Source organism: Cuculus canorus, chromosome 3, assembly GCF_017976375.1.
Source record: "Cuculus canorus isolate bCucCan1 chromosome 3, bCucCan1.pri, whole genome shotgun sequence".
Taxonomy (NCBI): Eukaryota; Metazoa; Chordata; class Aves; order Cuculiformes; family Cuculidae; genus Cuculus; species Cuculus canorus.
In genome coordinates this window covers 40,865,170-40,878,718 of record NC_071403.1, presented here as the reverse complement: position 1 = coordinate 40,878,718, position 13,549 = coordinate 40,865,170, and the positions used below count along the sequence as shown (strand labels likewise).

General features: G+C 37.4%; 1 protein-coding gene across 1 annotated transcript in view; it reads right to left on the bottom strand.

The window, feature by feature from the left end:
• LAMA2 (laminin subunit alpha 2) overlaps positions 1-13,549 on the bottom strand; it is a 347,214-nt gene that overhangs the window by 222,154 nt on the left and 111,511 nt on the right. The window contains exon 5 of the mRNA XM_054061626.1: positions 1,842-2,021. Coding sequence (XP_053917601.1) covers positions 1,842-2,021 — 180 coding nt within the window. The remainder of the gene's footprint in view (positions 1-1,841; positions 2,022-13,549) is intronic.

Genomic DNA, 13,549 nt, shown 5'->3' with positions numbered 1-13,549 from the left:
TAAGTGGATTGCAAAATGAAGGTGCCAAACTGCAGAATTCATTTCTAGTGACAAAACTGTCAGAACCTATTTCATTTCTTTTTTGATCTATTACACATATAGCAGACAGTGAAATCCAAGCTGCATCTTGATCAACAGATTCAGACTTCATGAAAGAAAGGATATAAACTGGCACAGTTCCATTTGTTTGAAGTCACAAGAGCCATGTCAATTTATACAACAGTATACACCAAACACAAGAATAGGAAAAGGCTATATTCACACTGGAAAATGAAAAGTCAAATGCTATAGAATTTATTACCTTCAGAAAACACAAAAAGGAAAAGGTTTGATGATGGGGAGAAGAGAAAGACTAGAACAAAAACTAAGAAACACCTTGTTGCCCATAGCTGAGTCTTATTTGGGCATTTGCCAAACTGTGGAAAGAAGTCTTTTTCACTATTGGCCTTTTGAATGACTACGGAATAGTCTTCACTACTGAGATTTAAATAATTTCTTACACACTGCTGTGCCATTTGACCTTTTATACTTTTTGTTTGCTGGGGATTAATAGTCCTAACCAGAAAGAAGGATGGAGAGATATTTATAATCATGTATTATGACTTCTGCGAATAGTGGATCTCACACGCCATCTTGTCTATTTTCATCTGTTTTGGTGAGAGTCCTTAAACATCATAAAATTGGCTAAAAAAACCAAACATAGGCTATTTGCACATTTCGCCGTTTCTATGTTCAATCTCTTTTTCAGATCATTAATAAATAGGTTAAACAAAATGGAAACTCATAACTCACAGTTAACCTTCTACCACTCAGAAATGTACCATTTGTGGCTACCCTTTGTTTCCACTTTTTGCGGAATAGTGGCTTGTCTGTTGTATTCCATAGAGACAGCGAGACAAGTACAGCAAGTTTCTCCTTATTCCTTTGAGGACAGTCTCATGGAGAGGTGCCATACTGAAGTTATTGTTCTTTGCCGGCTTAAGAAATCTGTGGATTGTCCTGCACTCGGTGATCATGAGCATACAGCCACGTTTAAAGTGTGAATTCAATTTTGTGCTTCTGTTCACTTAAGATCAGATTCTTAAATGTGCACTCTTATGTAAACAGTTTCCGTAACAAGTAAGGCTGCAATCATTGCATTCAAGTGGAAGAGTTTCTTGGTTTGTAATACAAAACAAAATGGCACATTCCAAACTTCCATGAATAGCCAGCATTCTGTGCATTTAGATGAAGAAATGGAAACCAGAATTTTCTTTACAGTTATCCATCATTGAAAATTAATATTAACTAAAGCCAAAAATAACAATACTCCCTCTCCATAACAGAACTTACCACAACAGTACCCTAAACTTTCCAAAAGAAAAATAAGATGACCAACAGAAAGAGGAAGGGAGGAGAAAAGAAAAAATGTGGGAAAGTATACATCCCCTAAAACTGCTTTTAAGCATGCTTAGTAGAAAAATCAGAGGAAAAACAGAATAATACACAACATTTGAGCAGCAGGAAAACAGGGAGGTGTGGCATAGGAAGAAAGCATAGATGGCAAAAAGAAGAGATGGGGCTGTGCACAAACAAGAAACAGTGGAGAAGGAGCTACGTGCTTATGTTAATAAGCATGTTATCCATGTTTATAACACCATTAAGCAGAAAAGATAAAATTGGCACTTCTGCTATAGAGAAGATAACAAAATAAAGGAAATTCTCTAACACCAGGATTTTAATGGATAGCCACAGGTATTCACCATCTCCCAAAATTTCCTATGCCAAACAAAGGCAGGTGCAGCATTTGCAACATAAGAAAATTTCTACACATGCATTTCTACTGTCTCGCCAGAACTTACCCTCCTTGTAACAATGGGATCAATTTCCTTTGGATCTTTGTGTGCGAACATCATCAAATCAGCATTTAATGTCCGTATCCTTTGAAATCTCAAGCGAATAAAGCGAGCAGAGGTGAATTCCAGTAACACGCGTGAAGGATCATCAGCACTAGGCCGTCCATTAATTAGAGAAGTGTGAATCTGAAGAGAATTATTAAAGCAATAAGCAGTTAAGTGACAGCAATGATGCCATGATTATGCCAACAAAAATCACTACAGGCACTGAATGAATGCCTTTGTAAATGTAAAATACCTTCTTTATTTAGAAAGTAGATTTCCGCCAGAAAATATTCCATATACCCACAGACTCGACTTATGGAAAAGCTTTACAGTAAAAACGTTTTGAGCAAAGCCAAAGTCGACAGCTACAGAAAGACTGTAGGGCAAACTGCATACATGTACCAAGGCCCTACAATAATGACCAAGCTGCAGGCAATTCATTTCTCCTCCTGTAGTTTAATATAGGTATTTTCAAGTTATCAAACAACCAAAGGGCTCAAATATTTTGAGTTAAAGGAACGGATACTTGGAATGGGACTCAGAATTAAACAAGGGTCTATTTGCACCTCTTAGAGCAGTCACCATTAAATACTTTTGAACTTAGTGTTTTCTAATGCCAGGTAAAGGTAATTCTTGAAATACTGTAAACATCAACAGCCAGATGAGACAAAATAAGGATTGATAAGCATCCCCCCCTTTCCCACTGCCTCTTTACACAATACATCATTTCCCTTGAATCTTGCTCTCAGCAAGCTGGAGCAATTTCCTGGGTTGCAACTGTTTTCACCTGGTCCCTAAGGAAAGTCTTTTTCACTTGAGAACTCTGTTCAGTATTTGTTTTTCCAAAGACACTAGATATTTCCACTTATACTGTGGTTTCCATAAAGACTGCCGTCCCTTCTCTGCTTGCCCTGTCCTGAAGTCCAGAAACCTTCTAGGTAAGCGTGGTCTGTGGTTCTTTCATAAAAAATCTCTGACCTGAATTACAGCATCAAGGGTAATGCAACAGAAACATGCAATCTTTTTCCTCTCCTGTCTTTTCAGCCAATCATGGCATATACTAGCTGTGAATCAACAAAATAAACCAGATGGGCTGCCACAGAATTGTTCTTGGAAAAGGCCTATAAGATGACGAATGTCAGATATAGCAAAATATTGTTAATATTCTCCCTAGGAAGAGGTAAGAAAGAAGCCATTAATTTCCCTGTATTCTGAAGTATTAAATTTTAATTGGGGCATTTTTATTACAGGCTAGTACACTGAAAGAATGTTCAGATGCTGAGCCAAATGTGCAGAAAATTAGAATGAATAAAAGAATTATTTATTCTCTGCAATGAACATGTTGTGTACCTTACCTCAGTGCTCTGAATGACAGGTCACTATCACTGAACATGATCATATTACCTCTGTTTTAGGCAAACAGCTGCACTCAGAATGCCAGCTGGCACACGCTCAGCAGTGGCTGTCTTACATCGAGCGAAGAGACAGCAAATCAACCGCTCCCAGCAAAGCAGTAGCTCTGCCTTTCCTGGAGTTTTTACAGGTGCTGGATAGAAGGCTTATTAAACAACTTCTGTCTTGCGCTGCGTAAGTGATACTACTAACTTATTTTTACTATCAACAAGGAAATCCTAAACCTCATCATGCCCAGCATCCTGCTCCGTTGTATCTACAGGTACACAAAATCACTGAGAGCAACTCAGACATATTTTGCTTAAGTATGAATCAGTAACTCTAGGCTTCTGCCATGTTATCTCCAGGAACAGGTGATACTGCCGCCTCCTCCAGAGATCTAAACAACACTTTCACTTTGAGGTCTGACTCAATGTTGCTCCTGACTACAAGTAATTAAATTAAAAGAGACAGTTGGCTGGAAACGAACAGAACAAAATGCTATGAAAAAGGGGCACAAACAAAAGTTGTAATAAAAAAAAACAGAGGAAGCGAGGAAAATCACCTAAATGAGAAATGTCTGGCTACAAGCAGGACAAAAATACATTACAGAGAAAGCAAACTGTTCAAGTCCTCAGTGAAAAGAGAGGAGAATATGTGTGGAGAGCAAACTTCAAAAGAAGTCTAGAGAAGGTGGCAATGAATCTAGTGGAAATCATCAGATCCTTTCAAAAGAAACAAGATCTTAGTAAGAACATACACCTAAAGATTTCTTTGCATAATATTTACCTGTAACAAAGGAAATACATTTCTTTCGAGTGTTTTTTCACACCATCATCTCCTTTCTTTAAACAGGATTCAAGAGATTTCATTCTTATAGGCATCAAGCTTAGATGGGTTATAGCTTAAAGCAGTAGAATACTAAAGACTGAACTCTGATACTCCAAGGATAAAGAAGAAATATGTCTCAAGTAGGGCTGAAAACGTCCCCTATCTCACCCTGAAAAAAGCAACAGCACCATACAAGCAGCATGGCAGTCGGACTATCTCATGAAAAAAACAAAAAATTAAGCCTTTGGGACTGGGGGGAGCAAGATGCAGGTAAATGCCCGTGCATTAGAATAAGCAAGTGCCCACAGTGAGTTGAAAGTCTGAATCACGCACACAGCTTGACACTAAATGACACAGCTGACAAATAGCAGTCATATCGTTTGATATTTTTTAAAGAAGAAATTTAGTCTTAAGACACCGATGGAAAAAAAACCCACCAACTTAGAGAAATAGTTTTGTTAATGTAAATTAACAAAACCAAAACAGAAGGCTTCGTTTTCAGAACAAACCCCTTTTTAAATGGTTTCATGGTTCTAACTGCCAATAGCACATCTATTTGGCAAGGCCAAACCAGTAGAGATGACTGTCATTTATATTGCCTTTCATGGTCATGTTTAAATATTTCACAATTTCATTTTAAAATAACAAATAAATAATTTCTCATAATTACTGAAATGCAGCTATGTCCCGTGTGAAATGTGGCACATGTTCAAACACATATAACAAAATGACACTGAGATTTGGAAATTAAAACTGGGTAGTTTTATCAAAATTAATCTAAAGGGAAAATGTTATGCAGGCGAAATTAATTACTCTAAACCATTTGCCCTCCTCTCAACATCTGTGATGAAATCATCAATTTCTCCCTACAAACATAATCAATTTGAACAGTGTTCAACTAAGTTGTTCCTACTCCTAGAAAAAATAATGAGGAAAAAAATAAGAGTACTGTGACAACATCTGTCATTCATCAGGAATAAACAGTTAAGAATTTTAAATAACTTTTTTTTAAAGAAGTTTAAGTAGAGATCAGACACAATATTTTCAATATGACTCTTAGAATGAGACCTGCTTGTTATTTTACAGAGCACACTTTGTTTTTCACTTCCCTCCACAATCTTCAACCAATTTGTAAGTCAGTTTGCATAATAACACACTTTCTAGTCAAGACACTAACATGGCCCCTACCCTGCAAATATGTTTTAATCAGATCTGGAAACTGTTCCGGTGAACAAGGACCTCAATATCTGTCTACCACTGTGCCATCCAAGATCATCATAGTGCTTCGTATACAGCTCTGCATCCTGCAAAGGCTGGCTCCGCAAGCAACTAAGGCACTGATGTTCTGATCTAGCCGTTAGCATACTACAGTACGAGCCACACCGGAGTTCTACAGCAGAGCTAAGATCCAAAGCTGAGTCAGACAGGAAAATACTAATACATGAATCCACCCATTGGGCTGCTACAATTTGGATAATCCAAGGTCCCATGAGAGAACAATCTCAGATTTTGCTCAGGTTTTATGCAAAACTTTTATTTACCAATTCCAAGACTAAGATAATCACCACAGGGGCACACTGCTGGCTCATGTTCAACTTGCCTGTCCACCAGGACCCCCGAATCTTTTTCTGCCAAGCTCCTTTCCAGCTAGGTGGCCCTTGGCATATGCTGGGGAATGGTACTGTTCCTTCCCAGGCGCAGGACTTTGCACTTCTCCTTATTCCTGTTGGCCCATTTCTCCAGTCTGTAGAGGTCCCTCTGGATGGCAGTGTGACCCCTCTGGCATTATCAGCCACTCCTCCCAGTTTGGTCTTATCAGCAAACTTGTTAAGGGTACTTCTTGCCACACCATCCAAATCATGAACAAAGATGTTAAACAGGACTGGACTCAGTTGTATATCTTCAAGTTATTTACTTACCAAATTATGTCTTCTATATTTGGTTTGGAACCAAAATGTTCAAATACACATTGAACAAATGTATACTCTAGTTCAATGTAAAATCAGAGAAGTTATTTTGTAACACCAAAGATCTACCTCATTCAATGTCCTGTCTCCAACAAAGGCCAGTAGAAAACTATTACCAAGGAATATAAAACCAGGACATTTAGAGAGTGATCTCTCTGACACAATATCACCACTTCCACTGAACAATCTAAATGCATCCTGCGTGATTCTGAGTCATAGTGTTTAATGTTTACCAATTGACCTTTTCTCTTTTGTTAGTCTACTTCATTTTTCAGCCATTATGTTTTTCATCGATACAGACACTTGTCCCAGTGGGAGGAAATCTGTTTCTTTAAAAAAACCAATAAAAATAAATGTTTCTGGTAGGGCTGGTTAGTTGTTTGGGTTTTTTTTTCCTTTTAAGCCTGGAACTCAAACTAAACTGTTTCAGTGACAGTGTTCTAGTTTTTCATTTGAGGAAACTGTGAGTAGTCCACGTTTTCATTTTTGAACTTCAGTATGATGCTACATCAACTTTTTTCAGAGAACTTCTGAGAGGGCTGTAGGTTCTCTACTCTGAAGAGAATTTAGTCTAACATTAGACCATCAGCTTTTAGCAAAAGTGAAGTTCATATAGTATTCCTCATTTAGTACCATAAGCTGCTATTAGAACAAAATATCTTAAATTTTGCATTACCAACAAATGCTGCTATTACATAGTTTTCTGATTTCACAGATTGCCCACACCTAAGCTGTACAATGTAAACACTACTAAAGATATTCAAAGGGCATCACACTACACTAGAACGTCTGGACCATGTCAGAATCAAAAGGCCTATCTAGCATGGTAGCCTGCTTCATACAGTAGCCCAATCAGCATACTAACAATAAGATGAAGGCAAGCATACATAATACTTCCTTGAGGATTTCCTGAGCTATAGGCACTTTCTAGATGTTTGGTAAGCCACAAAGGACTTCCATTAACTTACTCAGTCTCACATTAGACCCATGTCACCTTTTAAAATCTACACTGATCACATAATATGTATTTCCTCACCTCATTTACATGTCATAGGGAAAAAAATATCCTCCTTTTGCTTTTTTTAGACCTGTCTGCTACTAAATTCACTTAATACTGCCTAGTTCTTAAATTGTAACAAAGTAACACATCTTTCTGCCAGCTCCATTCTTCATTATATTTGTTCACCACTAATTAGCTTGGCACAGGTATCAAGCTTCCTGATCTGTGTTTTCCTTGGATTCCTAAGGAAAGCTTCTAAAAATTGGTATTTCATTTGACATCCTATACTCTCCAGTTACTAAGAATATTTGTGAGCAGTTAAATAATAACTGTTGTAATTCACCTATTTTAGCCTTCAGTGCCTTCTCACTATCCAATTTATCCATTATTTCTGCACCTCTTCAGTTAACAACCTAGTTTGTGACTGCTTCTCCAACTCCTCTTCCGTAAATAATGTTTCCAGTGCAGAAACCCTTCTGACAGTTTCTAGCAAAAACTGATTCAAATCATTAATTTAGTTTTTCAGCAATGACCTTATCTTTCTTGACTGCTCTTTGATCATCTCTCAGCCCACCAATTCTCTGGCAGACTTTGTGAATCTGATGTGTTTGAAAAAAAAGCTTTATTTCAACTTCACAGTCAGTCACTCAGAATCTTTTTCACATCGTTATTGCAGTTTAACATTTTATTTGCTGGAACTTATTTTCCTACCTCTTTTCCTCACTTGGAGGAAAAGAATGAATGGCTTCCATTATGAATCATGTTAGTTTATTTTTAAGATATATTATCTTCCCTTTGTTTATGGTTTAAACACAGGATTTTTGGAACCATTCTTAAACATAGAATGCATGTGTGTGTAATGCCATCTTAAAACAAACTCTAGGCTGTCTGATTTTTTTTAGTTATTTGCCTATCTTTTCTATTTTTATGCTGTATATCAGCAGGTTTTGTTCCCCTGGGATGTTGCATTCTGAGTATTCTGAGTATTTTTGGGGGTCTTTTTACATAACAATTGTTATCTTCCTTTACTAGCCATGCCAAGAATACTCAGGTGTTTAAGAAATATTCTTTTGCACTACATTCTATTCTGACACCTATACAGTCTGCCAAAGGGTTACAGAAGGCTGATGATATATTCTTAGCCTTCCTTCGGCAAGACCCACTCACTTCCACACTTCTGTTTGGGCAGCTGCTGGTATAGCATTAAACCTATGCTGTCCCAATTTAGGTGCTGAATTTTATTTCACAGAGATTTTATGCATCGTTTTATTTCTGCTGACTTTCTTATTTTACTTTATGTTATTCTTAAATCCATAGTGTCAATCTTCCACGAGCCACAATTCCTAAAGAACTTCTTGTTTCTGACATGCTTGTTGTGTCACCTCTTTCCAGTACCCTTTAAAGGTATGTATTAACTACCAGAGTAATTAACCTTTCTCAGCCCTTGGGTATGGATATTTCAGCAGATACTGGGGCAATATCCAATCCCAGTTTCTGTAACAAAGACACCTGCAAGGACTTTCAAGGTGCTAGATGACCATCAGTCTACCCACCCATATGACCAGAATTTCTCAACACATTTCATTGGGTTTCTGCCACTGAGAAATGACAGACGTAGCCTAAGAAACTTTCTGTCATTTTTTTGCCATTAGACAAGTCTGATGAACATGGACTTATTTAGAACGTACTTGTAAAGGACCTTCAGAACAAAATATCACCTAACCACATATTTGTACACTTTGATAAAATTTCCCTAAGACTTTTCTTCTCAAGGCTAAGCAATACTAGCTCTCTCAGCCTCTATTTATAGGACAGATGCTCCAAGTCCTTAAGCATCTTCCTAGCCATTTCCTGAACTTGCTTCAAAATGTCCATGCCTCTCTTGCATTATGGAACCCAGAATTGGACACAGCTTTCCAGGTGTGCTCTCATGACTGCTAAGCAGATGGCAAAGGATCACCTCTCCCAACTTGCTGGTGATGCTAATTAATGCAGCCCAGGATACTGCTGGCTTTCTTCACTGTAAAGGTTCATTGTGGGCTTATGTTCAGCTTGGTGTATACCACTGCTGTCACTCACTGTTTCATCCTAATGCTCCTGGGTGATTTAGGCACAGACAGCTACACGTCTCAATGAATAGAGCTCCCAGCCCATTATCTGATACCAGGCACTGAACTATTGTGTACCTGCCCAAGTACAGGAAGAGAAGGAGTGTTCCTCCCAGTGTCAGAAGTCATCAGTTTGCAGTCTTCACCATCATGGGAGTCTCCATCTCTGAATCAAAAGGCACAGGCTCTGCTTACCTCAATTTTGGTACAGTTATGACTTCAGGCTGCAGAGTCCCAGAGAAAAGTCAGTTCATCTTTTTCCTGTCACCTCTGATGTTGCACAGTCAGTTGACCTCCTCCTGCAGTTCTTTACTTGATGACACAAATCCTCAGCCACAGCAAACATACTGCAGGCAAGGACACTCTCTCTTTCTCCCTCAACTTCAGCAAGGTCTCAGACAGTTCTAGCAGCCTCAGAGGTGAAAAGCTTCATCCTCTCTCTGAAGCTTAGCTTCAGCTGAGGGTTCTGCTGTATTGGGGTAGTTGCGCCACTTGGCGCTGGTGACTGCACCCAGACTCTGCCTCACCATGACTGTTGAGCAAAAATCCACTCTTTCTGCCCCTTTTTCTGTGCACATTTCTGTGAACTGGTATGCAAATGTGCAGCATGTTAGCTGCCTCTGTTGTTCTACTTATTGCAACAGTAAAAACGCTGCTGACTTGCATGCAAGTATATTACCAACTGCAAAATTACTTTAAATTAACACATTTCAACAACGTTTTAAAGAATTTTAGGTATGCACAATGCTCTCATTCAAATTTAAAATATCCATGTATGATTCCAAGTGGTGTACTTTTCTTAGAGCTTTGGTATTTGAAGTTAGTTATGTTGCCAAGCAATTTGAGTACAGTCAATCTCAAGCTGCTTGTAGGATATAAAAAAAACCCAGCTGTTTGGCTATGTAGAATGGAATCTTTATGTTCACTTTCCTTTCAGGAAAACAGCATCACTAACCAATATGCTTTTCAGTAATGCATATTTATATACTGGATGCTAGATAAACTTGAAGATTTAATAATTTCATAAAACTGAAGGTTACTTAGTGTAATTTGTCACAAGGATGGAGCCAGAACATCACTCTGCAATAATTTTTGGCTAGTAGTGGTAAAGAATTCACTTTGTTCAAGTACTTAACAGTTTACTTTGGGCATCATATCAAGACAGTGGGGTTCAAGCCTGATGCTCAGTGTAAGGCAGTGCTCTAAACCTGAAATATTGTCAAGACATGTCAATTTCTTGCTAAAATTTAATCTCAGACAGCAACATAAAGGAGAAAAAAGCTTCTGCCCTGAACAAAAAGATTTGCTACTTGATAATCAGCAGTGGAAAACACAGATTCGTCAGTCTTAAAATGATTTGATGAGAAAGGTCCTCCAGGATTTACATTCTCATGTTATACATGCACATCAATATGAAGATGGACAATACTGAACATTAATTTTTCCACAGGTGATTCAGTAGCTCTTATAATTCCCTCAGCTCATTTGCAGTAGATGTAAAATTACTGTTGATTATTTTATCTCTTGGCATCTTATACTTAATCCCTAAAAACAAAAGTCCTGTGAATTTTCCTAGTGCAAGCCCTAATCTATTGTTAGAGTTGGTTTCAAAACTGGTATAGTAGATGGAAGCATACATCAGAACTCAGCACGTGATTTTGTGTCATAAATGCATATTTATGATAACTGTATACAAGGAGTAGTGTATTTTGCAAGATTTGCCATATTTCTAATAAATATCTCACTATCTTAATAAATTAATGGTTTAGTAAGTGAAAGCACAACTCCCTTCTGTGCCTCGCTAATGAGTACAAGAGCTGCTTGAAATGCAGTGCTTAAACTTGTATTAAAATGTCAAGGGCTATGCCTGTCAAACTCTATCTCAACTAACTCATTCCCCCTAAGAATACAGGCAAATGTCATCTTAAGAAACAGTTTAGCAAATACTATTGTTTCATTGACAACTATACCCTACAGCTTAAGCTAAAAAGGGTTTCATCTCTTCAGTTCTGATTAACTTGCTTTTGTCATTTTCCTGTTTCCAATTTCACTTGAAACTTAATTTGCTTACTCTAGCCACTGCTTTTCTATGGTTTCTGTAATTCTCATGCTTGTCGTTTTTGGAACAGAAACAATTTGTCAAAGACATCATCTTGCATATTTTTAAACAGGCTGCTCATTGTCAGAGCAATAGTTATTAATAAATCACAGAATAATAAGACATTTGATTACCTGGAAAATGTATTTGTCACTTCAAGTTTTTATTTCCTTTATATTACTGTTTTAACTAAGTGGAAACATGACACTATGCTGTAGCTTCAGCAACAATTATGCATCCTGCAGTCCATAAGGGATTCAGACAGGGTGTGAGGCCTGGAATACTGTACTTTAAAACAATGATTGTTTGTATTCTATTGGCTCTTCAAATTATAGTCGCAAGTGAGACTCCATCTCTTAACACAGTAAAAAGGTATTTCGTGCTTAGTAATAACTGACAAGATAACCAAGAAAAAGTTAAATGCTTGGCTCTTACAGGAACATTCTCAAAGATGAAAGTTATCTACAAGCAGTAGAATGGCAATACGCTACAGGTTCTAACACATAATATCAGAGGTGACCTATGATTTTAAATCATCAAGTGGTAGCTGTTTTAAACTTCACTATACATAACAGTGGTCTGAACTCCGACGTCTGAAAACGTGTATGATCACTATCATTCTGGTTTGCATTTTGTCAGTGTCATACAGCTGCTGCCTAACCGAGCGGCACTTAAGCAAGCAGATTAGAACAAGAAAAGAAGTCACATGAATGCAAAGGCTCATGCCAATGGCAACTCTAGGTGCAAAGCAATTCTGAAAATTACGTTACTCTGGGTTCTGACCAAGCAGAGGTGAAACACACTGGCAACAGTGAGTTGAAAACTACTGCCTATCTGCTTAAAAGGATGATTCTAGTGGTTTGTCAAATACATTCTTCATAAGTACTGAAAAAAGGAGGAACATGAAAAAATCTAAATTATGCTGTTTTTAAACAAAACACTGAAATGAGATGGCACATTATCATAAGAGGATATTTTTTTCATTACTACTGTTGAAAATAATACCTTCCTACTTGGACAATAATCGTGAATGGGACAAGTAATTCAAAAAGAATGACTAAAACAGGAAAGTTCTGTTTTCTTGTAGATTATAATAAAAACCAATCTGATTCCCAGATTTAACTAAAGGGCTTCTAACTATGCCAAACCAAACAATATTAAAAAAAAAAAAGCAAAAAACCTAATAAACCCACAACTACCCACTGACCCTTTCCTACCAATATATTATTATTTCCCTTACTACCCACATTGCTGTCCTAAAAGCTCATGGCATTTCCATTAGATTTTTTTTCTCACTGGGATGCACTGTGGAGTGCACTGTGGAATTACAGACAAATTTACTGCCAGAACAGAACAGTGACCAGTAGAAAGAAAATCCACAGGAACTTGTCCAGCTACAAGCAGTTGCAAAGGGCTGCCAAACACAACTGCTGATGTGAAAGGACAACGGGAAGATTTAAGCTGTTCAAACGGTAAACAAGTACATCTGCTCCTGAATGTTATCATTAAATAAACTGCAGTAATATGCTTTACATTACCGCAGCATTCTTGGTTTTGTTTTTTCTACAACTCTGAAGCATCTTGGACTGGGGAAATTTCAACAAAAGGTTTGGGGGTTTCTTTGGATTGCAAACCATATGAGGAAAAGCCCATTACAATTACTATACAATGCTGGAGTCCAAATTCTATCAAAATCTATGTCATATCATTTGGAATATGAACCAATAAATGCTTTTGAAATCAGGTGAGATTCCTTGGAATGGTAACCATCCAGTGCCTTTAAAACCATATGTTTTTAAAAAGAAAGAATAAATAGGACACTTTGCTGTAGAATACAATACACTTTGATATGTTCCCCACTCTGAACCTAATCTTTTCAGTCTAGGAGATATTTTACAGGGGCTAACATGAGTCAGGGAAAAACAATCAGTTTCTAAGTAGTACAGAATGAACAGTGCAGGCCAGGAATAGTATCATAAATCTTCTGTAAAACACAGGAGATTAAAGAATTATGTGCATGAAAACAACTTTTTGTTCTTCACTCTTATCATTAATTGTTGTAAAGTTACAAAAATAGCAGTGCTTACTTTGGCTACAAAAACTAAACTTGGCAGGGCTTTGTCAAACTCTCAACTGTTTGGGTTTTTCAGAATTCATTTACGATATAATGAAAATTATGACATAAAACAATACAATATGTACATTAAACTAGTGTGCTGGTTTTGTCTGAGATAAGAGTTCATTTTCTTCATAGCATCTTGTGTGGGGCTACG